This window comes from Mustelus asterias, chromosome 4, assembly GCF_964213995.1.
Source record: "Mustelus asterias chromosome 4, sMusAst1.hap1.1, whole genome shotgun sequence".
Taxonomy (NCBI): Eukaryota; Metazoa; Chordata; class Chondrichthyes; order Carcharhiniformes; family Triakidae; genus Mustelus; species Mustelus asterias.
Genome location: NC_135804.1, coordinates 63963581 through 63989802, shown reverse-complemented (window position 1 = coordinate 63989802; position 26222 = coordinate 63963581). Strand labels below are relative to the sequence as shown.

Below are 26222 nucleotides of genomic sequence, written 5' to 3'. Positions count from 1 at the left end.
TTCTTTGTGAGAACTATTGAGATTATAAACCACCCCCATCAGTGATGTGGGAAGGTATCAGAACTACACACTAATGACTTGGATCATTTCAGATTTATTCTTCCATCAGTTGGGTTGTACTTAGTCCTGCGTTGTGTGCTTTTACATTCTGTGGAATAATATTGCTGAAGAATTATAGTTGATACTGTTGCCGATAGCCACCCTCTGGTGAAAATTATCTGCCTGCTTTCTTTGTCGTATTTTAAATTAGATGTTGCAACACTCTCCCCAGTGGCCTGTGAGTGTGCTGTCAATCTTAACCATGAAATATAAGGTTAAATGTTGTATGATTCTACATGCAACCAGTCTGTATGAAAAAATCTGATGTGCATTGATATCTTTTGGCTGTGTGCAAGGTTTAGGGTTGCTGCCTCCATTTGGACATATTCCTGGAAGTTTTGACACATGGTCTCCTGCTTCCCAATTCTCCACCCAGTCAAACAACCTTTTTTCTCCAGCTTCAAAAATGTTGTAACAAGTAAATGTAAATGTTCAAAGAAAATAAAAGAAGCGCAACTTCTTGAATGCCCCTTAGATTTTTTTTTCTCCCGGGATGCTCACAGCGCAGTCCTGGAAATTAATCTTTAATTCATGAAAGCTCAGCAACAATCCCGGAGACTTGCCAACCTCACTGAGATTCAGACACAGTATGAGACTTCAAAAAGTACCCTGTAAAATAAATGATTAGCTGGTTGACGATACCAGAGTTTTAGATCCAGCCATGGTCTAGTACAATAAATACATTGAACAAAATGCATTCAACTTTGATGCAGCCTTGTTTTTGCATGTTCCTCATAGGTCTGTTCTTCACTATACATTGCAAAGTTGTTCAAATGCCTGCAGATTTATTGATTTGCCCCTTTGAGTAATTTTGGATTTATAATGCTGACTTTTCTGTGTTAGCCATGATTTGGTGAGTAGCTCTGTTACCTTTGAGTCTGAAGGATGTGAGTTCAAGTCTCACTCTGGAGACTTTAGCCCATTATCTAGGTTGACACTTGAGCTCAGATCTGATGAAGTGCTGCATTGTTGGAGGTGCCATCTTTTGATGAGACATTAAATGAAGGCCCTGTCTGCTCTCTCTGATGAATATAAAAGATCTCATGACACTCTCCCCAGTGTCTTGGTGAACATTTGTCCTTCAACTTTAATAGTTAATAATTAAATCACTTTAATGTGATTTGCTCTCCATCTCCACTTGACTATTATTCATTAGTTTTATCAAGGAATGGTGACAGTGTTCAGTATATATGGGGAAGGTTCGAACACACATCTAAGTTATAATTTAATGTGCCTCTTGAAAATTAGGCTTTTGCTCTGGTGCCTAGATTGGGATTCAGCCAGACTAATAAATGAAAGCTTTCGCTCTGCTACCTGCAGAGATCAGATTAGAAATGAGTCTGGGGTCATCTCAATTTGTTTTAGTAAGTAATCTACAGCTTATTGTTTTGCACCATTTAACAATCTTATTAAACAAGCTGTGGGAATGTTTTGTTTAGGAGGTATCACACTGGAAGTTTCTGATGAAGCTGAGCTGCGAGTGTTTGGCGCTGATCTGTGGGCGAACAGTAGAAAGTGTTCCATTTCTCAATACTGACAAACCTCACAAAGGACAAAATTCAAATTTTAAAAAAGTTAAAGCTCCCTTCTCTTCGCCTCACTTTCTCTAACAATATATCTTTATTTGCACCTCTATATTGTATCTGTTTTTATACAGTATAGTCAGTCTCCCCTGATGTTGCACAACGAGAGTAAACACCAACGGGTTGATCTTATTTAAAAATTCTAAGTTCAAAACGAGCCTGAAAACAGGAGAGTTTGGGGTCTTTTTTTTTCGGAAGTCCAAATGTCAAATCTTACACACTCAGTGCTTGAAAAAATCCTGAAATCCATTTCTCACCAGCAGGAGGTTTGGGTGGGGCTAAAATCACCAGAAAGTCGGCTGATAGCAGCAAAGGGTGCAATTGCGCATGTGTAGGTCTTTGTGCTGTGAGCAGCAGAGATTTGTCACACAGCCTATGCTAAATATAGCTGGCCTCCATGGCCTAAACCCAGTTCCTCCGTCCCTCACTACCCATGGCTGTACGTCCCTATCGCCCACGGCCAGCATGCGCGCACCCCGCACGCGCGCACCCCGCACGCACACACCCCGCATGCACGCACGCACACACCCTGCACACACGCACCACGCACACACACACCCCGCCCACCCCACACACACACACGCCCCGCCACACACATACACATACACACACGCCCCGCCACACACACACACACACACGCACACGCACACACGCACGCCCCGCCACACACACGCACGCCCCGCCACACACACACACACGCGCGCGCACGCCCCGCCACACACACGCACGCCCCGCCACACACACACACACGCACGCCCCGCCACACACACACACACGCACGCCCTGCCACACACACACACATGCACACCCCGCCACACACACACACACACACACACACCCTGCCACACACACACATCCTGCCACACACATACACACACATCCTGCCACACACATACACACACACTCACTCTTCCCCCCCACACACACACGCCCCTGCCACACACACACACCCCCGCCACACACACACAGACACACGCACACACACACCCCCACACACCCCTCCCTACACCCCCTATACACACACACACACACCCCGCCACACACACACCCCCGCCACACACACACACTCCCCCGCCACACACCACACACACACACACACACACCCCTGCCCCACACACACACACACCCCCCCCACACACACACTCATGCCACACATACACACCCCCGCCCCACACATACACATCCCCGCCCCACACATACACAGCCTCCGCCACACACACACACCCCTGCCACACACACACACACCCCCGCCACATACACACCCCCCTCACACACACACACTCATGCCACACACACACACACACCTCCGCCCCACACATACACAGCCCCCCACCACACACATACAGCCCCACCACACACACACACACACACACACCCCCTACACACATACACATACACACCCCCGCCCTACATACACACACACATACACAGCCCCCCGCCACACACACACACACAGACACACACACACGTACCCCCGCCACACACACACACACCAGATCGCCTCCACGGAAATTTCATGACACGGCGATCACATACCAGATCGCCTCCACGGAAACAGGCTCAGGGGTCCGGAAGGGAAAGAAGGGGTTTAGGAAAGCGATAGTTGTGGGGGACGCAATGGTTAGAGGCACGGACAGGCGGTTCTGTGGGACTGAACGAGAATCCAGGATGGTAGTCTGCCTCCCTGGTGCCGGGGTACTGGATGTCTCCGAGAGGGTAGGAAGCATATTTAAAAAGGAAGGTAGTCAAACGGATGTGATTATACACATTGGTGAAAATGATGTAGGTAGGAAGAGCAGGGGGGTCATACGAGAGAAATTCAGGGAGTTGGGTGCTCGGCTAAAAAGTAAAGCCTCCAGGGTAGCAATCTCTGGACTGCTCCCGGTGCCTAGTGCAAGTGAGGCTCGGAACAGGGAGATTCTACAGTTGAACGCGTGGCTAAAGGACTGGTGCAAGAGGGAGGGTTTTAAATTCATAGATAACTGGGAAATCTTCAAGTCAGGATGGCAACTGTACAGAAAGGATGGGTTACACCTTAACTGGAAGGGAGCAAATATCCTGGCTGGGAGTTTTGCTAGAGTGTTTCGGCAGGATTTAAACTAGTGTGGCAGGGGGGTGGGGAACAAAACAGTAGGTCAGTAAATACTGAGGCTGGGGTTGAGCTGGGGGCCAGGGCAAGGCCAGCTAAGAAGAGGAGCACTCTGGAGGAGGATGACCTGAGTGGGCCTGGAGGTCTGGAGTGCATCTGCTTCAATGCGAGGAGCGTAACGGGTAAAACAGACGAACCTAGGGCCTTAATGCTTATGCGGAATTTGGATGTGGTTGCGGTGACGGAAACTTGGTTAAAAGAAGGACAGGACTGGCAGCTGAATATTCCGGGGTATAAGTGTTTTAGGCGAGACAGAGGAGGGGCTAAAAAAGGTGGGGGAGTAGCGATATTAGTTAAGGAGCATATTACCGGGGTGCAGAGGGTAGACAACTTAGAAGGGTCATGTACTGAGTCGCTGTGGGTGGAACTCAGAAACAGGAAGGGTGCAGTCACTGTGCTGGGGGTGTACTACAGACCACCCAACAGCCCACGGGAAGTGGAGGAAAGGATATGTCAGGAGATTCTGGATAGGTGCAGAAAAAATAGGGTTGTTGTAGTGGGGGACTTTAATTTCCCTGGCACAGACTGGAAAGTGCTTAGAGCTAGGGGTCCGGACGGGGAGGAATTTGTAAAATGCGTACTGGAAGGTTCTTTGGAACAGTATGTAGATAGCCCGACTAGAGAGGGGGCTATACTGGACCTAGTTCTGGGAAATGAGCCCGGTCAGTTCGTCAAAGTTTCAGTAGGGGAACATGTGGCAAATAGTGACCACAACTCTGTTAACTTTAGGATAGTAATGGACAAGGATGAGTGCTGTCCTACGGGCAGGGTGCTAAATTGGGGGAAGGCTAACTATAGCCGGATTAGGCAGGAATTGGTGGATGTTGATTGGGAGAGGATGTTCGAGGGCAAGTCCGCATCTGGCATGTGGGAGTCTTTTAAGGAACTATTGATAAGGCTGCAGGATAGGCATGTGCCTGTAAAAAGGAAAGATAGGAAAGGTAGGATTCGAGAGCCGTGGATAACCAGGGAAATTAAGGATCTGATTAAAATGAAAAGGGAGGCGTACGTTAAGTCCAGGCAACTGAAAACAGATGGAGCTCTGGAGGAATACAGAGAGAGTAGGAAAGAACTCAAACGGGGAGTTAGAAGGGCAAAAAGAGGTCACGAGATGTTCTTGGCAGGCAGGATTAAGGAGAATCCTAAGGCATTCTATTCATACGTTAGGAACAAAAGAGTTGTCAGGGAGAAAATCGGACCTCTCAGGGACAAAGGAGGGGAATTATGCTTAGAACCCAAGGGAATAGGGGAGATCCTAAATGAATACTTTGCATCGGTATTCACGAAGGAGAGGGGCGCGTGTTAACCGGGAGTGTCTCGGAGGGAGGTGTTGACCCGTTAGAGAAAATCTCCATTACAAGAGAGGAAGTGTTAGGTTTTTTAGGGAACATTAAAACTGACAAAGCCCCAGGGCCTGATGGCATCTATCCTCGACTGCTCAGGGAGATAAGAGATGAAATTGCTGGGCCTCTGCCGGAAATCTTTGTCGCTTCTTTGGACACGGGTGAGGTCCCTGAGGATTGGAGGATAGCGAATGTGGTCCCGTTGTTTAAGAAGGGTAGCAGGGATAACCCAGGAAATTATAGGTCGGTGAGCTTGACGTCCGTGGTAGGGAAGTTGTTGGAGAGGATTCTTAGAGACAGGATGTATGTGCATTTAGAACGGAACAATCTCATTAGTGACAGACAGCATGGTTTTGTAAGAGGGAGGTCGTGCCTTACAAATTTGGTGGAGTTTTTTGAGGAAGTGACAAAAATGGTTGATGAAGGAAGGGCCGTGGATGTCGTCTATATGGATTTCAGTAAGGCATTTGACAAAGTCCCACATGGCAGGTTGGTTAAGAAGGTTAAGGCTCATGGGATACAAGGAGAAGTGGCTAGATGGGTGGAGAACTGGCTTGGCCATAGGAGACAGAGGGTAGTGGTCGAAGGGTCTTTTTCCGGCTGGAGGTCTGTGACCAGTGGTGTTCCGCAGGGCTCTGTACTGGAGCCTCTGCTATTTGTGATATATATAAATGATTTGGAAGAAGGTGTAACTGGTGTAATCAGCAAGTTTGCGGATGACACAAAGATGGCTGGACTTGCGGATAGCGAAGAGCATTGTCAGGCAATACAGCAGGATATAGATAGGCTGGAAAATTGGGCGGAGAGGTGGCAGATGGAGTTTAATCCGGATAAATGCGAAGTGATGCATTTTGGAAGAAATAATGTAGGGATGAGTTATACAATAAATGGCAGAGTCATCAGGAGTATAGAAACACAGAGGGACCTAGGTGTGCAAGTCCACAAATCCTTGAAGGTGGCAACACAGGTGGAGAAGGTGGTGAAGAAGGCATATGGCATGCTTGCCTTCATAGGACGGGGTATAGAGTATAAAAGCTGGAGTCTGATGATGCAGCTGTATAGAACGTTGGTTAGGCCACATTTGGAGTACTGCGTCCAGTTCTGGTTGCCGCACTACCAGAAGGACGTGGAGGCGTTAGAGAGAGTGCAGAGAAGGTTTACCAGGATGTTGCCTGGTATGGAGGGTCTTAGCTATGAGGAGAGATTGGGTAAACTGGGGTTGTTCTCCCTGGAAAGACGGAGAATGAGGGGAGATCTAATAGAGGTATACAAGATTATGAAGGGGATAGATAGGGTGTACAGTGGGAAGCTTTTTCCCAGGTCGGAGGTGACGATCACGAGGGGTCACGGGCTCAAGGTGAGAGGGGCGAAGTATAACTCAGATATCAGAGGGATGTTTTTTACACAGAGGGTGGTGGGGGCCTGGAATGCGCTGCCAAGTAGGGTGGTGGAGGCAGGCACGCTGACATCGTTTAAGACTTACCTGGATAGTCACATGAGCAGCCTGGGAATGGAGGGATACAAACGATTGGTCTAGTTGGACCAAGGAGCGGCACAGGCTTGGAGGGCCGAAGGGCCTGTTTCCTGTGCTGTACTGTTCTTTGTTCTTTGTACCCCCTCCACACACACACACACACACTCACGTACCCCCGCCACACACACACACACCCCCGCCCCACATACACATACACACACATACATACACTCACACTCACGCCACACACACACCCACCCCCGCCCCACACATACACAGCCCCCCACCACCCACACATACACAGCCCTGCCATACACACACACGGACACATACCCCCGCCCCACACACACACACACACACACACACACCCGCCTCACACACACACCCCGCCACACACACACACGGACACATACCCCCGCCACACATACACACACACACACACACACACACAGCCCGCCACACACACACACACACCCCGCCACACGGACACATACCCCCGCTACACGCATGCACACACACCCCGCCACACGCACATACACACATCCTGCCACACACACTCACTCTGCCCCCACACACACACACACACCCCCGCCACACACAGCCCGCCAGACACACACCCCACCACACACACACACACCCCACCACACACACACACACCCCACCACACACACACACACCCCCGCCACACACACACACAGCCCGCCAGACACACACCCCACCACACACACACACACCCCCGCCACACACACACACAGCCCGCCAGACACACACCCCACCACACACACACACTCCCTACCACACACACACACCCCGCCACACACACACACCCTGCCACACACATACACACACACTCACTCTTCCCCCCACACATACACACCCCGCCACACACACTCGTGCACGCACACTCAACTCCCGCCACACACACACACAATTCTGCCACACACACACACCCCCGCCACACACCCCTCCCTACACCCCCCTATACACACACACGCACCCCGCCACACACACAGACACACCCCCGCCACACACACACCCCCGCCACACACACACACCCCTGCCCCACACACACGCACACACCCCTGCCCCACACACGCACACACATACACACACTCACACCACACACACACTCACACCACACACACACACACACACACTCCCCCGCCCCACACACACACACACCCCCGCCCCACACATACTCAGCCCCCGCCACACACACACACGCCCCCGCCACACACACACACCCCCCTCACACACACACACTCACACCCCCCTCACACACACACACTCATGCCACACACTCATGCCACACACACACTCATGCCACACACAAACACCTCCGCCCACACATACACAGCCCCGCCACACACACACACACACCCCCTACACACACACACACACACACACACACCCCTACACACACACACACGCCCACTCCCGCCCCACACATACACAGCCCCCCACCACACACACACACCCCCGCCACACACACACACACACACACACACGTTCCCCCGCCACACACTCACACCCCCGCCCCACACACATACACACACACACACACACACATACCCCCGCCACACACACCCCCACTACACACACACACACACACTCATGCCACTCACACACACCCCCGCCCCACATACACATACACACACTCACACACACGCACACACACCCACCCCCGCCCCACACATACACACACCCCTACTACACACACACACACACTCACGCCCCACACACACACACACACTCCCCCCACCACACACACACCCCCCTGCCACACACCACACACACACACACACACACACACACACACACACACACACACTCCCCCGCCCCACTCACACACGCACACACACACCCCCGCCCAACACATACACAGCCCCCCACCACACACACACACCCCCGCCACACACACACATACCCCCCCGCCACTGACACTCACACTCCACACACACACACACACACACACACCCCTCCCCACACCCCCTATACACACACACACACACCTCCGCCACACACACACACACCCCCGCCACACGCGCACACACCTCCGCCACACGCACACACACCTCCGCCACACACACACACACCCCCGCCACACACACACACACCCCCGCCACACGCACACACACCCCCGCCACACGCACACACACCCCCACCACACGCACACACACCTCCGCCACACACACACTCCCCCACCACACACACACGCCCCTGCCCCACACACGCACTCCTCCATCACACACACACGCCTCCGCCACACACACACACACCCCCGCCACACACACACACCCCTGCCCTACACACGCACTCCTCCATCACACACACACACACCACTGCCACACACACGCACACCACTGCCACACACACGCACGCACACACACACACACATACCCTACACACATCCTCCCCACATAACCCCACGAATCCCCATACACACAAACACCTCCACCACATACACACACAACCCCGCCACACACACCCCCACCACACACACACACAACCCCGCCACACACACCCCCACCACACACTCACCCCGCCACACACACACACACCCCACCACACACACACACACTCCGCCACACACGCACACACACACCCCCCCACCACACACACACCCCGCCACACACACACACACCCGCCACACACGCACACACACACCCCCGCCACACACACCCCCCGCCACACACACACGCACACCCCCCCGCCACACGCACACACACACTCCGCCACACACGCGCACACACACACCCGCACCACACACACAGACACACACACCCGCCACACACACACATCCCCGTCACACACACTCACACACACCCATCACACACACCCACGCACACACCCCGCCACACTCACCCCCCCGCCGTACACACTCGCACCCCACACACACACACACCCAGACACACACACACACATCCCCACACACCCCTCCCCACACACCCCCACAGCCCCCCCATACACACACACACACATCCCCGCCACACACAGACACTCCCGCCCCACACACACACACACACACACACACACCCCACCACACACACACACACTCCGCCACACACGCACACACACACCCCCCCACCGCACACACACCCCGCCACACACACACACACCCCGCCACACACACACACACCCGCCACACACGCACACACACACCCCCGCCACACACACCCCCCGCCACACACACACGCACACCCCCCCGCCACACACACACACACACTCCGCCACACACGCGCACACACACACCCGCACCACACACACAGACACACACACACACACCCGCCACACACACACACCCCCGTCACACACACTCACACACACCCATCACACACACCCACGCACACACCCCGCCACACACACCCCCCCGCCGTACACACTCGCACCCCACACACACACACACCCAGACACACACACACACATCCCCACACACCCCTCCCCACACACCCCCACAGCCCCCCATACACACACACACACATCCCCGCCACACACAGACACTCCCGCCCCACACACACACACACACACACACATCCCCGCCCCACACAGACACTCCCGCCACACACACACACACCAGAATTGGACTGCCACTTCCCACCCCACCTCCCCCCACCAAATGCTATGCAGAGTGTGCAGCAGTTCCCCCCTGCTCTCCACCAATTGGCGCAGCCCTCATGGCACTGCTTAGTGCCCAGTGGGCACTGCTAGTGCCCCCCCCCTCCCCCAAATCACTACTGCAGAGTGTACAGTAGTCCCAACCACCAAATGGCCTGCCTCCGGTCTGGGCTCCGCCCCTCTCAGGCCCCATCCCCTTGGCACTGCCCAGTGCCTGGTGGGCACTCCCAGGATGCTAGGCTGGCTTACCAGAGGGGTAACCACCCTGCCCCTAGGGAGGGCTCAATGGTCTCTGGTTCTAGCGGCAAGGCCATCAGATCTGGTTCCCGTTGATGGGAAACATACGTGATCCTCACCGGGGAGAAGCTTCCGCGGCAAAGTCACAGGCAAGTGAGCCAGAGGATTCCGTCCTGGACTCACTAATTACATTCAAAACTGTGCTGAAATATTTTTAAATGATATAATCAGGCTTGTGCCCGATATCTGGTGCCAGTAAGACCGTGAGAGACGAGAATCAGGCACTAACCGGATTTCACGGCTCTCTCTCGGCGGGTCAAAGTGATAAGATGTGTGTGTGTGTGTTGAGATCCTGTGTGCGTGTGTGTGTTGAGATCCTGTGTGCGTGTGTGTTGAGATCCTGTGTGCGTTGTGTGTTGAGATCCTGTGTGCGTGTGTGTGTTGAGATCCTGTGTGTGTGTGTCGAGATCCTGTGTGTGTGTGTGTGATGAGGTCCTGTGTGTGTGTTTGTGAGAGAGGTCCTGTGTGCGTGTGTGTGATGAGGTCCTGTGTGCGTGTGTGTTGAGATCCTGTGTGTGTGTGTGTGTTGAGATCCTGTGTGTGTGTGTGTGTGAGAGGACCTGTGTGTGTGTTTGTGAGAGAGGTCCTGTGTGTGTGTGTGTGTGTGTGTGTGTGTGTGTGTGTGTGTGTGTGATGAGATCCTGTGTGTGATCAGATCCCGTGTGTGTGAGAGGACCTGTGTGTGTGTTTGTGTGTGAAGATCCTGTGTGTGTGTGTGATGAGGTCCTGTGTGTGTGTATGTGGTGAGTTCCTGTGTGTGTGTGAGAGAGATCCTGTGTGTGTGTGTGAGTGATGAGGTCCTGTGTGTGTGTGTGTGTGTGTGTGTGTGATGAGATCGTCTGTGTTTGTGTGTTGAGATCCTGTGTGAGTGTGTGATGAGATCATGTGTGTGTGTGTGTTGAGATCCTGTGTGTGTTGAGATCCTGTGTGTGTGTGTGTTGAGATCCTGTGTGTGTGTGTGTTGAGAACCTGTGTGCGTGTGTGTTGAGATCCTGTGTGCGTGTGTGTTGAGATCCTGTGTGTGTGTGTCGAGATCCTGTGTGCGTTGTGTGTTGAGATCCTGTGTGCGTGTGTGTGTTGAGATCCTGTGTGCGTGTGTGTTGAGATCCTGTGTGCGTGTGTGTTGAGATCCTGTGTGTGTGTGTGTTGAGATCCTGTGTGTGTGTGTCGAGATCCTGTGTGTGTGTGTGTGATGAGGTCCTGTGTGTGTGTTTGTGAGAGAGGTCCTGTGTGTGTGTGTGTGATGAGGTCCTGTGTGTGTGTGTGTGTGAGAGGACCTGTGTGTGTGTTTGTGAGAGAGGTCCTGTGTGTGTGTGTGTGTGTGTGTGTGTGTGTGTGTGTGTGTGTGTGTGTGTGTGTGTGTGATGAGATCCTGTGTGTGATCAGATCCCGTGTGTGTGAGAGGACCTGTGTGTGTGTTTGTGTGTGAAGATCCTGTGTGTGTGTGTGTGATGAGGTCCTGTGTGTGTGTATGTGGTGAGTTCCTGTGTGTGTGTGAGAGAGATCCTGTGTGTGTGTGTGTGTGAGTGATGAGGTCCTGTGTGTGTGTGTGTGTGTGTGTGTGTGTGTGTGTGTGATGAGATCGTCTGTGTTTGTGTGTTGAGATCCTGTGTGAGTGTGTGATGAGATCATGTGTGTGTGTGTGTTGAGATCCTGTGTGTGTTGAGATCCTGTGTGTGTGTGTGTGTGATGAGATCCTGTGTGTGTGTGTGTGTGTGATGAGATCCTGTGTGTGTGTGTGTGTGTGAGATGAGATCCTTTACGTGTGTGTGTGTGTGTGAGATCCTGTGTGCATGTGTGTGAGATGAGATCCTTTGCGTGTGTGTGTGTGTGATGAGATCTGGTGCGTGTGTGTGTGTGATGAGATTGTCTGTGTTTGTGTGTTGAGATCCTGTGTGTGGGTGTGTGTGTGCGATCAGGCCCTGTGTGCGTGTGTGTGTTGAGATCCTGTGTGCGTGTGTGTTGAGATCCTGTGTGCGTGTGTGTGTTGAGATCCTGTGTGTGTGTGTGTTGAGATCCTGTGTGCGTGTGTGTGTGTTGAGATCCTGTAAGTGTGTGTCAGTGTGTGTGTTGAGATCCTGTGTGTGTGTCTGTGTGTGTGTTGGGATCCTCTGTGTGTGTTGAGATCCTGTGTTGAGATCCAGTGCCTGTGTGTTGAGATCCTGTGTGTGTGTGAGTGATGAGATCTCATGTGTGTGATGAGATCTCGGGTGTGTGTGTGTGAGATGAGATCCTATGCGCGCATGTGTTTGTGTGTGATGAGGTCCTGTGTGTGTGAGATGAGATCCTGTGTGTGTCGAGATCCTGTGTGTGTGTGAGTGATGAGATCCTGTGTGTGTGAGTGATGTGTGTGTGTGTGTGTGCGTGTGTCGAGATCCTGTGTGCGTGTGTTGAGATCCTGTGTGTGTGTGTTGAGATCCTGTGTGTGTTGAGATCCTGTGTGTGTGTGTGTGTGTGTGTTGAGATCCTGTGTGTGTGTGTGTTGAGATCCTGTGTGTGTGTGTGTTGAGATCCTGTGTGTGCGTGTGTGATGAGATCCTGTGTGTGTGTGTGCGTGTGTGTGTGATGAGATCTCATGTGTGTGATGAGATCTCGGGTGTGTGTGTGTGAGATGAGATCCTATGCATGCGTGTGTTTGTGTGTGATGAGGTCCTGTGTGTGTGTTGAGATCCTGTGTGTGTGTGTATTGAGATCCTGTGTGTGTGTGTGATGAGATTCTGTGTGTGTGAGTGATGAGGTCCTGTGTGTGTGTGTGTTGAGGTCCTGTGTGTGTGTGTGTGTTGAGGTCCTGTGTGTGTGTGTGTTGAGGTCCTGTGTGTGTGTGTGTGTGTTGAGATTGTCTGTGTTTGTGTGTTGAGATCCTGTGTGTGGGTGTGTGTGTGCGATCAGGCCCTGTGTGCGTGTGTGTGTTGAGATCCTGTGTGCGTGCGTGTTGAGATCCTGTGTGCGTGTGTGTGTTGAGATCCTGTGTGTGTGTGTGTTGAGATCCTGTGTGCGTGTGTGTGTGTTGAGATCCTGTAAGTGTGTGTCAGTGTGTGTGTTGAGATCCTCTGTGTGTGTCTGTGTGTGTGTTGGGATCCTCTGTGTGTGTTGAGATCCTGTGTTGAGATCCAGTGCCTGCGTGTTGAGATCCTGTGTGTGTGTGTGTGTGTGCGTGTGTGTGTGATGAGATCCTGTGTGCGTGTGTTGAGATCCTGTAAGTGTGTGTGTGTTGAGATCCTGTAAGTGTGTGTCTGTGTGTGTGTTGGGATCCTGTGTGTGTGTTGAGATCCTGTGTTGAGATCCTGTGTGTGTGTGAGTGATGAGATCCTGTGTGTGTGTGAGTGATGAGATCCTGTGTGTGTGTGAGTGATGAGATCCTGTGTGTGTGTGAGTGATGAGATCCTGTGTGTGTGTGTGTGTGAGTGATGAGATCCTGTGTGTATGAGTGATGAGATCCTGTGTGTGTGTGTGCGTGTGTCGAGATCCTGTGTGCGTGTGTGTTGAGATCCTGTGTGTGTGTGTGTGTGTTGAGATCCTGTGTGTGTGTGTGTGTTGAGATCCTGTGTGCGTGTGTGTTGAGATCCTGTGTGCGTGTGTGTTGAGATCCTGTGTGTGTGTGTGTGTGTTGAGATCCTGTGTGTGTTGAGATCCTGTGTGTGTGTGTGTTGAGATCCTGTGTGCGTGTGTGTTGAGATCCTGTGTGCGTGTGTGTTGAGATCCTGTGTGTGTGTTGAGATCCTGTGTGTGTGTGTGTTGAGATCCTGTGTGTGTGTGTGTTGAGATCCTGTGTGTGTTGAGATCCTGTGTGTGTGTGTGTTGAGATCCTGTGTGTGTGTGTGTTGAGATCCTGTGTGTGTTGAGATCCTGTGTGTGTGTGTGTTGAGATCCTGTGTGTGTTGAGATCCTGTGTGTGTGTGTGTTGAGATCCTGTGTGCGTGTGTGTTGAGATCCTGTGTGCGTGTGTGTTGAGATCCTGTGTGCGTGTGTGTTGAGATCCTGTGTGTGTGTGTGTTGAGATCCTGTGTGTGTGTGTGTTGAGATCCTGTGTGTGTTGAGATCCTGTGTGTGTGTGTGTTGAGATCCTGTGTGTGTGTGTGTTGAGATCCTGTGTGTGTTGAGATCCTGTGTGTGTGTGTGTTGAGATCCTGTGTGTGTTGAGATCCTGTGTGTGTGTGTGTTGAGATCCTGTGTGCGTGTGTGTTGAGATCCTGTGTGCGTGTGTGTTGAGATCCTGTGTGTGTGTGTGTATGTTGAGATCCTGTGTGTGTTGAGATCCTGTGTGTGTGTGTGTGTTGAGATCCTGTGTGCGTGTGTGTTGAGATCCTGTGTGCGTGTGTGTTGAGATCCTGTGTGTGTGTGTGTGTGTGTGTGTTGAGATCCTGTGTGCGTGTGTGTTGAGATCCTGTGTGTGTGTGTTGAGATCCTGTGTGTGTGTGTGTTGAGATCCTGTGTGTGTGTGTGTTGAGATCCTGTGTGTGTGTGTGTTGAGATCCTGTGTGTGTGTTGAGATCCTGTGTGTGTGTGTGTTGAGATCCTGTGTGCGTGTGTGTTGAGATCCTGTGTGTGTGTGTGTTGAGATCCTGTGTGTGTGTGTGTTGAGATCCTGTGTGTGTGTGTGTTGAGATCCTGTGTGTGTGAGTGATGAGATCCTGTGTGTGTGAGTGATGAGATCCTGTGTGTGTGTGAGTGATGAGATCTCATGTGTGTGATGAGATCTCGGGTGTGTGTGTGTGAGATGAGATCCTATGCGCGCATGTGTTTGTGTGTGATGAGGTCCTGTGTGTGTGAGATGAGATCCTGTGTGTGTCGAGATCCTGTGTGTGTGTGAGTGATGAGATCCTGTGTGTGTGAGTGATGTGTGTGTGTGTGTGTGCGTGTGTCGAGATCCTGTGTGCGTGTGTTGAGATCCTGTGTGTGTGTGTTGAGATCCTGTGTGTGTTGAGATCCTGTGTGTGTGTGTGTGTGTGTGTTGAGATCCTGTGTGTGTGTGTGTTGAGATCCTGTGTGTGTGTGTGTTGAGATCCTGTGTGTGCGTGTGTGATGAGATCCTGTGTGTGTGTGTGCGTGTGTGTGTGATGAGATCTCATGTGTGTGATGAGATCTCGGGTGTGTGTGTGTGAGATGAGATCCTATGCATGCGTGTGTTTGTGTGTGATGAGGTCCTGTGTGTGTGTTGAGATCCTGTGTGTGTGTGTATTGAGATCCTGTGTGTGTGTGTGATGAGATTCTGTGTGTGTGAGTGATGAGGTCCTGTGTGTGTGTGTGTTGAGGTCCTGTGTGTGTGTGTGTGTTGAGGTCCTGTGTGTGTGTGTGTTGAGGTCCTGTGTGTGTGTGTGTGTGTGTTGAGATTGTCTGTGTTTGTGTGTTGAGATCCTGTGTGTGGGTGTGTGTGTGCGATCAGGCCCTGTGTGCGTGTGTGTGTTGAGATCCTGTGTGCGTGCGTGTTGAGATCCTGTGTGCGTGTGTGTGTTGAGATCCTGTGTGTGTGTGTGTTGAGATCCTGTGTGCGTGTGTGTGTGTTGAGATCCTGTAAGTGTGTGTCAGTGTGTGTGTTGAGATCCTCTGTGTGTGTCTGTGTGTGTGTTGGGATCCTCTGTGTGTGTTGAGATCCTGTGTTGAGATCCAGTGCCTGCGTGTTGAGATCCTGTGTGTGTGTGTGTGTGTGCGTGTGTGTGTGATGAGATCCTGTGTGCGTGTGTTGAGATCCTGTAAGTGTGTGTGTGTTGAGATCCTGTAAGTGTGTGTCTGTGTGTGTGTTGGGATCCTGTGTGTGTGTTGAGATCCTGTGTTGAGATCCTGTGTGTGTGTGAGTGATGAGATCCTGTGTGTGTGTGAGTGATGAGATCCTGTGTGTGTGTGAGTGATGAGATCCTGTGTGTGTGTGAGTGATGAGATCCTGTGTGTGTGTGTGTGTGAGTGATGAGATCCTGTGTGTATGAGTGATGAGATCCTGTGTGTGTGTGTGCGTGTGTCGAGATCCTGTGTGCGTGTGTGTTGAGATCCTGTGTGTGTGTGTGTGTGTTGAGATCCTGTGTGTGTGTGTGTGTTGAGATCCTGTGTGCGTGTGTGTTGAGATCCTGTGTGCGTGTGTGTTGAGATCCTGTGTGTGTGTGTGTGTGTTGAGATCCTGTGTGTGTTGAGATCCTGTGTGTGTGTGTGTTGAGATCCTGTGTGCGTGTGTGTTGAGATCCTGTGTGCGTGTGTGTTGAGATCCTGTGTGTGTGTTGAGATCCTGTGTGTGTGTGTGTTGAGATCCTGTGTGTGTGTGTGTTGAGATCCTGTGTGTGTTGAGATCCTGTGTGTGTGTGTGTTGAGATCCTGTGTGTGTGTGTGTTGAGATCCTGTGTGTGTTGAGATCCTGTGTGTGTGTGTGTTGAGATCCTGTGTGTGTTGAGATCCTGTGTGTGTGTGTGTTGAGATCCTGTGTGCGTGTGTGTTGAGATCCTGTGTGCGTGTGTGTTGAGATCCTGTGTGCGTGTGTGTTGAGATCCTGTGTGTGTGTGTGTTGAGATCCTGTGTGTGTGTGTGTTGAGATCCTGTGTGTGTTGAGATCCTGTGTGTGTGTGTGTTGAGATCCTGTGTGTGTGTGTGTTGAGATCCTGTGTGTGTTGAGATCCTGTGTGTGTGTGTGTTGAGATCCTGTGTGTGTTGAGATCCTGTGTGTGTGTGTGTTGAGATCCTGTGTGCGTGTGTGTTGAGATCCTGTGTGCGTGTGTGTTGAGATCCTGTGTGTGTGTGTGTATGTTGAGATCCTGTGTGTGTTGAGATCCTGTGTGTGTGTGTGTGTTGAGATCCTGTGTGCGTGTGTGTTGAGATCCTGTGTGCGTGTGTGTTGAGATCCTGTGTGTGTGTGTGTGTGTGTGTGTTGAGATCCTGTGTGCGTGTGTGTTGAGATCCTGTGTGTGTGTGTTGAGATCCTGTGTGTGTGTGTGTTGAGATCCTGTGTGTGTGTGTGTTGAGATCCTGTGTGTGTGTGTGTTGAGATCCTGTGTGTGTGTTGAGATCCTGTGTGTGTGTGTGTTGAGATCCTGTGTGCGTGTGTGTTGAGATCCTGTGTGTGTGTGTGTTGAGATCCTGTGTGTGTGTGTGTTGAGATCCTGTGTGTGTGTGTGTTGAGATCCTGTGTGTGTGAGTGATGAGATCCTGTGTGTGTGAGTGATGAGATCCTGTGTGTGTGTGAGTGATGAGATCTCATGTGTGTGATGAGATCTCGGGTGTGTGTGTGTGAGATGAGATCCTATGGGCGCATGTGTTTGTGTGTGATGAGGTCCTGTGTGTGTGAGATGAGATCCTGTGTGTGTCGAGATCCTGTGTGTGTGAGTGATGTGTGTGTGTGTGTGCGTGTGTCGAGATCCTGTGTGCGTGTGTGTTGAGATCCTGTGTGTGTGTGTGTGTGTTGAGATCCTGTGTGTGTTGAGATCCTGTGTGTGTGTGTGTGTGTGTGTTGAGATCCTGTGTGTGTGAGATGAGATCCTGTGTGTGTCGAGATCCTGTGTGTGTGAGTGATGTGTGTGTGTGTGTGCGTGTGTCGAGATCCTGTGTGCGTGTGTGTTGAGATCCTGTGTGTGTGTGTGTTGAGATCCTGTGTGTGTTGAGATCCTGTGTGTGTGTGTGTTGAGATCCTGTGTGTGTGTGTGTTGAGATCCTGTGTGTGTGTTTGTGTGTGTGATGAGATCCTGTGTGTTTGTGTGTGTGTGTGATGAGATCCTGTGTGTTTGTGTGTGTGTGTGTGATGAGATCCTGTGTGTGTGTTTGTGTGTGTGATGAGATCCTGTGTGTTTGTGTGTGTGATGAGATCCTGTGTGTGTGTGTGTGTGATGAGATCCTGTGTGTTTGTGTGTGTGTGTGATGAGATCCTGTGTGTGTGTTTGTGTGTGTAATGAGATCCTGTGTGTTTGTGTGTGTGATGAGATCCTGTGTGTGTGTGTGTGTGTGTGTGTGTGTGATGAGATCCTGTGTGCTTGTGTGTGTGATGAGATCCTGTGTGTTTGTGTGTGTGTGTGTGATGAGATCCTGTGTGTGTGTTTGTGTGTGTGATGAGATCCTGTGTGTTTGTGTGTGTGATGAGATCCTGTGTGTGTGTGTGTGATGAGATTGTGTGTGTGAGAGGTGAGAGTGTGCGTGCAAAAGCACGTTTTTTATTTGAACCAAAAGAGCAGCCACAATCTTCCATTAAAAATGACAATAAGGTAAAACCTAAGTACACATATAAAAATCAGAGAACTTTTAAATTTTGGTAAACATATGCATATAAGAAATAGAAAAGACTTCTGTAAGTTCGGTTTTTGTATGTGTATACCTATTGTGTGAAAACAATTTTTTGTGGTCTGGCTCTTCATGTGGTAGCTCATTCCTTAGATGTATCCTTAGATTGTGGGCTCCAGGCAATGAATGGTAAAGTCAAAAAGAAAGACCTTACTTTTACATAACCCCTTTCAGGACATCCCAAATTCCTCTACAGTCATTGAACTACTTTTGAAGTATGGTCACTTTTGTAATGTAGGAACAAGGTAACCAATTTATGCATAATAAGGTTCCACAAACAACAGATGTGATGATGACCCGATAATCTTTTAATTGATGCTGATTGAAGACTACCTATTGGACAAGAAAATTGAATCGATTCTTAAGAGAAATAAATTTGTAGTTCCATATGTATAGAGTAGATGATTGGAACTGATTAGATTGCAATACAGAGAGCCATTATATAATGGGCTGAATGGGCCTCCTGTGCCATAATATGACTCTTATGAATAGTGCAAAGGGGGCTTTGATGTCCATCTGAGAGGGTAGATGGGGCCTTGGTTTAAAGCCTCATTCCAAAAGAGGGCATCTCAGATAGGGCACTGGAGTGTCAATCTAGATTAAGTGCTGATACTTCTGGGGTTAACAAGCTATTCACCTTCGGGAAACTTCACATCTTGTACACACCTCCAGTAATGGAGCAATTAGCATTGGGAATCAGGCTGATGTTGTTCCTTCGAACGCAATATGGCCACGTGCGCACACTGGCCTGTGCATGCACTGATCCCAAGGATCCCACACATCACTTATTCAGCAGGTTGCTCAAAAAAATTCAGCTCACACGCATTTTATGATACTTGGAGAAATTGTTACAGTGTTTTAGGAGGAGTGATAGGGACAATCCAGAATCTTCAACTCACTTTAATGATTTCTGTCCTCTCGCAATTTATAAACACTGAACATATGTTACTAAATATTCAGTGATCTGAAAGATTCAGTCAAGACAGGAACGAAAACTGTTGCAATGTTGTACTGAGCTCACTAATTCCAGTGATTTAGAGAAGTGGAAGAATCCTGCCATAAAATGTCTGCATCTTCTGTCACATTCTCAAATCTCTTCAGTTTAAGAAGGATTAAGAATTAGTTCCATTGCAGAGCTAAGTATGATTTCGCTCAGTACTGACAGCCACTTTATTTTGATGGTGCATAGTTCTTAAAAGTAAATAAGCTGGGTTCATGTAACACGTTGCCCCCTGTAAACATGGTCGCTGAGCATGTGCCCTGCTGCACATTAGATGGCAGCCTTCCATACAACTGAGCAGTCAAAGCATCGGCAGCAAGTGCAGCATTTTCCCCCTCTCTGCTTCCAAATGCTGAGATCAATTGGAGTACCCTCCTACTGTCATGAACTATGGTATGGATAGAAACTGAGGTGTGCCCTGGTCTGTATCATCCAGTGCCATAACACATGGTACACTTAACTACTGGGATACGGAAAAAACCAAGAAATGTAGCTTACTAATAAGCTTCTTATTCATTTGATAGTTGTCTTGCTCCTTTTGGACAGACCTTTAAAACATTTCGATAACTCCATTCGAGAGACCAATATTTCACATTGCCCACTATGCAGTAAATGTTGAGTGCCTGTCTCATTAAAGCTGAGCGATGGGTGTTTCTGTTTGGCAGTTACCCATTTTAATAAAGCGACTCTGTAAAATGTACGCCTTGTGAGAGTCAGCAAACTCCAAACTACTGCATCAACAGCTCTATTCAGTTATTGGCTCAGTTAATCAGAAGCAGCCCAATCACTCAGCACGATGAGTGCTCAATGTTCCACATGACCATCAGAATCAGCATTTCTCTTTTCATCACTGTGGAATCGTTTAGCTCTGAAAGCTCATTAAAGTCAGTTAAATCAAATTTAAATTAAATTCTGCCGGTAGCTAAGTGGATAAAGACACCATACAGAGACTTGACCATAAGAAAGAACGTTCTTTTATATCAAGCCTTTAACTATCTCAGGGCATCCCAAAACAAATAATCAAATAACCTTTGAAGTGTTGTCATTTTTGTAATGGAGGGCGATGTGGCATCCATTTTGTGCTCTGCAATCTTCCACAAACTGCAATGAAATAAATAAAACTGTTTGTGATATTGGTTGAGAGATAAATGTTGCCTGGACATCAATAAAATTCCCTTTTTTAAATAGTGCCATGGAACGTTTTGAATGACTATCTTAGCAGACAGGGCTTCAGTCTAACTTTGTACCTGAATGGTACACAGCCGACAATGCAGCACTCCCTCAGTGCATCACCAAGGTATCAGCCTAGGTTTTGTGTTCCAGTTTCTGCAGTGGGATTTGCATCTGTGACCTGACTCAGCTATGGAAATGCTAAGCTGACTCCATACAGCACGGAAGGTTCTAAATTCAGCCTCTACTGAACTAGCTGATGCCCTTTGGGACAGAGGTATCACAATTGATTTCACTATCCCTGCCCTGAGGGATGGGGAAGTCAACCAGAATTCCTAATCCTGATCATTATCCTGCAATGACTGGTGAAAAATCAGCCTCTAGTGCACCCTTTCCAGCCTCCAAGCTCATCCTTGTCCCTGCCCTATCCCAGACTGTTCCTGCCCATTTCCTTGGTCTCTGTTCCTGCCCTACATCTGTACTCATCTATGCCCCGACGCTGCCCTTGCCACTGACATCACCCTGCCCCTGACCCTACCTTTTGGCCCTACATTTGCCCCTGGCTCTACCCTCACCCATACCTCTGCCCCTCTGAGCCCTTGTTCCTGCACGACACCTGCTAATGTCAATGCTCCTACTCCCACCACTGTCTTCTGCTTCTGTCCCATTTATGTCCCTGCTTCTGCCCTACTCCTGCCCTTGTTTTGCTCCCGGATCCTAATCATGCCCTATTCCTATCACTGCCTCTGACCCTATTATGAGTCACAAATGAAGACTGACCATTTGGATAAGAAATTAAAGAGTTCTCGCATCTGTGGAGATTGTGCCCACTGACAGTGCTTTCCAGGTGACGATAATATATAAATGCTAAAAAAAATTATTTTCTTCTCTGTTGTCATGTGTAGGGCCGAGATTTTCCCTTTGATGACTGTGGCCGTTCATTTACTTGCCTGCCAATGGAAAACCCCAACAGCACAGCAGAGGCCCTTGTCTGTAATATTGATGTTCTGCTGCACATCATGACGTACAAGGTAAGTTATTCATGAGTGATCTCAGGTAGAAGTGGGGAAGAATCGGGCCATGCTTTTTGGACCTAAGAAAGATTGGCTACAGTTTTTTTTCTAATTGTTGAAAGGTTAGTGTTATTGATGTCCATGGGAGATTGTCAATAGCTCTTGTGGGCCTCGTAGAATACAAGCTCCCCTATTAGGCAAGTGGAGCCTTGCCCAATAGGCAAGTGGAACCTTGCCCAATAGGCAAGTGGAGCCTTGCCCAATAGGCAAGTGGAGCCTTGCCCAATAGGCAAGTGGAGGCTCGCCCAATAGCGAAAGAGCAGCAGGGTGGTTTAAAACCAGCTGGCCCCACTCAGGCCAGCAGTCGAAAGACTTTGGGGCTGACCTATACTCTGCAGCTGCTCAGCAACACACTGAGCACGTTATAAAGGGTGATGGTGACAGAAGATTGGTCTTGATAAGATTATTACAGTTAGGAACTGTGAAAGAGCAAAGTGATCATGGGGCCCTTGTACAGAATTTACTAAAGACTAGTAACAAATGCAAAAAATAATTTAAGGCGGCTAATGGAACTTTGGCCTTCATCTCGAGATAAAGGAATTGACTACATCTTGCCTTTATAGAGTACCGAGGACATGTTCTAGGGCATGTTTTCTATGTTCTATGTCAATATCAAAAAATGTATTGGGTGTTTTGAAAAACATTAAGGTGGGATCTGATGGGATGTATCCCAGAATACTGAGGGAGGTGAGGGAGGAAATTGGTGGGGCCTTGTATGAAATCTTCATATTTTCTTTAGTCACGGGAGAAGTCCCAGAGGATTGGAGAATAGCCAATGTTGTTCCTTTGTTTAAGAAGGACAACAGGGATAATCCAGGAAATTACAGGCCGGTCAGTGGTAGGGAAATCATTGGAGAAGATGTTTAGGGACAGGATTTACTCACATTTGGAAAAATATGTACTTATTAGCGTTATATTGCATGGCTTTGGGGACAGTCACGTCTCTCAAACTTGATTAAGTGTTTCTGAGGAAGTGGCAAAGATGATGGATGAGGGCAGGTAGGTGGGTGCTGTCTACATGAACTTTAGCAAGGCTTTTGACACGGTTCCTCATGGCAGGCTGATACAGAAGGTGAAGTCACATGGGATCTGCGGTGAGCTGGTAAGATAGATACAGAACTGGCTTCGTCATAAAAGTCATGATAAATCTCACTGGCTGTCCTGCCTGGAGACAGTACACATCTCTTTAACCTGTGCTTAATGCTCCCTCCACTCTCATTGTCTGTATCTTTAAGACTTGATTAGCTGTAAAGGCTCACATTCCAATCATTATTCATGTAAATTGAGTTTGTGTCTTTGTGCCTTGTTTGTAATCAGAACTCCCACCCACCTGACGAAGGGACAGCCTGTTCCGAAAGCTCGTGGCTTTTGCTACCAAATAAACCTGTTGGACTTTAACCTGGTGTTGTCAGACTTCTTACTTCGTCATAAAAGACAGACTAGCGGTGTTTTCCTGACTGGAGATCTGTGACCAGTGGTGGACCACAGGGATCGGTGCTGGGACCCTGTTGTTTGTAACATATATAAATGATTTGGAGAAGAATGTAGGTGGTCTAATTAGTAAGTTTGCAGACGACACAAAGATTGGCAGAGCTGTGGATAGTGAGGAGGATTTCCAGAGGATACGGCAGGATATAGATAGACTGAAAACTTGGTGGCAGATGGAATTTAATCCGGACAAATGTGAAGTGAAGCATTTGGAAGATCTAATGCAGGAGGGAAGTATACAGTAAATGGCAGGACTCTTAGAAGCATTTACATACAGAGTGTTTTGGGTCTACAGGTCCACAGTTCCCTGAAAGTGATGACACAAGTGGATAAGGTGGTCAAGAAAGCATATGGCATGCTTGCCTTCATTGGTCATGGAATAGAATATAAAAATTGGCAAGTAATGTTGCAGCTGTATAGAACTTTAGTTAGGCCACATCTGGAATATTGCGTACAGTTTGGTTGCCACATTACTAAAGGTGTGGAGGCTTTGGAGAGGGTTCAAAAAAGGCTTACCAAGATGTTGCCTGGTTTGGAGGGTATTAGCTAGAGATTGGGCAAACTTGGTTTGTTTGCACTTGAATGTCAGAGGCTGAGGGGTGACCTGAAAGAAATTTACAAAATTATGAGGGGCATGCATGGAATGGATAGTCAGAGTCTTTTTCCCAGGGTAGAAATGCCAATTACTAGAGGACATAGCTTTAAGGTAAGAGAAGGGAAGTTTAAAGGAGATGAGAGAGAAAAGTTTTGTTATACAGGGGGTGGTGAGTGCCTGAAATGAGCTGCCAGATGAGGTGGTAGAAGCAGATACAACCGCGACATTTAAGAGGCATTTTGAAAGACACATAAATAGGCAGGGAATAGAGGGATATGGACCACATTAGAGGCAAAGGTCTTTAGTTTAGAAAGGTATCATTTGTCAATACAGGCTTGGTAGACCGAAGGGCCTGTTCCTGTGTTGTATTGTTCTTTGTTCACCTTTGATATAAAACATCCCAAGGAACATGATTAGACAAAATTTGATTCAGAGTAACATAAAGAGAGTGACAAAAACTTGGTCAAAGACATAGATTTTAAAGAGCAACTTAGAGAAGGTGAGAGAGGTGAGGAGGTTAAAAGAGGGAATTTCCAAGCTTTAGGGCCTGGGTATGGCAATACGATTGCTAATTGTGATGCAGTGAAAATTGGAAATGCAGAAAAGGCCAGAATTGGAGTGCAGAGATGCAGATGAGGGCAGCACAGTATCACAGTGGTTAGCACTGTTACCTCACAGTGCTAGGGACCTGGGTTTGATTCCAGCCTTGAGTGACTATGTGGCATTTGCATGTTCTCCCTGTGTCTGCATGGGTTTCCTCCGGGTGCTCCGGTTTCCTCCCACAGTCCAAAGATGTGCAGGTTAGGTAGATTGGCCCTGCTAAACTGTCCATTAATGTTCCAAGATGTGTAGGTTAGGGGGAATTTGTGGGGTGAATATATGGGATTGTGGGGTTAGGGCTTGGGTAAGATGCTCTGTCAGAGAGTGGGTGCAGGCTCAATGGGCCGAATGGCCTCCTTCTGCATTCTATGATTCTATGTTGGAGGGTTGTAGGACAGCAGAAGATTACAGAGATAGAAAGAGGTAAGGCCGCAGGGAAGGATTTGAAAACAAGGATGAGAATCTTAAATTCATGGTGTTGCTGGATAGCCAATCATTGAGTTCAGCGGTGATGGAATGGAAGATGTCCCATAGGTTTGCTGTTCCATCACAGCTGTTCAGATCATATATAAAGGCACAGGTGTTTGTGAGGTAGAATGTGGAATCCATCACTGATGTGTCTTTTCTGTTTTTGCCTTTTACAGTTGGGTCCCGGCTGTACACCAGGTGTGTGGGTCTGCAGCACAGATATGATCCTGACTGTCCCCTCATACCCAGGTAATGTACCCCAAAGATAGTGTGGAAAGGCTACATAAGTAATTGCAGCATTTTGTAGTATAAAGGATCACAGGGATCTACACACCACTGGCACACTCACCCAACGTATTCTCTGCCTGAGAGCTTAAACACATTCTTTGTACATTTGATCTGGAGTTTGCCACAGCTCTGTCTTCACATAGCATGCAAGGCTTATTGAGAATGGAAAGCTGGTTAGATTTCCCTTCTCCAACCTAGGGATGCTCACAACGCCAGCTGACTTCAGCTAACCTCAGCAAAAACTAGGACTGGAATGCAGAAGATGTAGATGATCAGTTTGGTCATTTAGTTTTTATAGCATGCTTTGGAGGATTATGTAAATTAATGGAAGGATTCTCTAGCTAGTTTGACAGTCTGGACAGGCCGCTGTTATGATCCCGAGAGAGACCAATAACTTTTTGAAAGAAAGGGATTACAACCACATCAAAGGAAATTACCAAAAGACAAGATTTTAAGACTTCTTAAAACTCGTAACATTATCAAACAAAATCAACTTAATTCAAACATTAATTAACAAGCAAATTATGTTTCAAATGATAAAGTGCACTTCACTTTAAATATTCAACACAAGACAGATAAGTCTTACAGAACCACAAGCGTCTGCCAATTCCTGCACACATGCCCCCATGTGCAGCCCCAACATTCTCTAACTCTGCCTCGGGCACATAGGATCTCTCGCTTTCCCACTTGATAGATTCAGCCCTCAAATTGCTTTTGCCGGCAGCCTTATTCT

The 26222-nt window shown here is 48.9% G+C and overlaps 1 protein-coding gene across 1 annotated transcript in view; it reads left to right on the top strand.

Moving 5' to 3' along the window:
* fcsk (fucose kinase) overlaps positions 1 to 26222 on the top strand; it is a 376256-nt gene that overhangs the window by 240280 nt on the left and 109754 nt on the right. Inside the window, exons 5-6 of the mRNA XM_078211155.1 lie at positions 21883 to 22008; positions 25378 to 25450. Coding sequence (XP_078067281.1) covers positions 21883 to 22008; positions 25378 to 25450 — 199 coding nt within the window. The remainder of the gene's footprint in view (positions 1 to 21882; positions 22009 to 25377; positions 25451 to 26222) is intronic.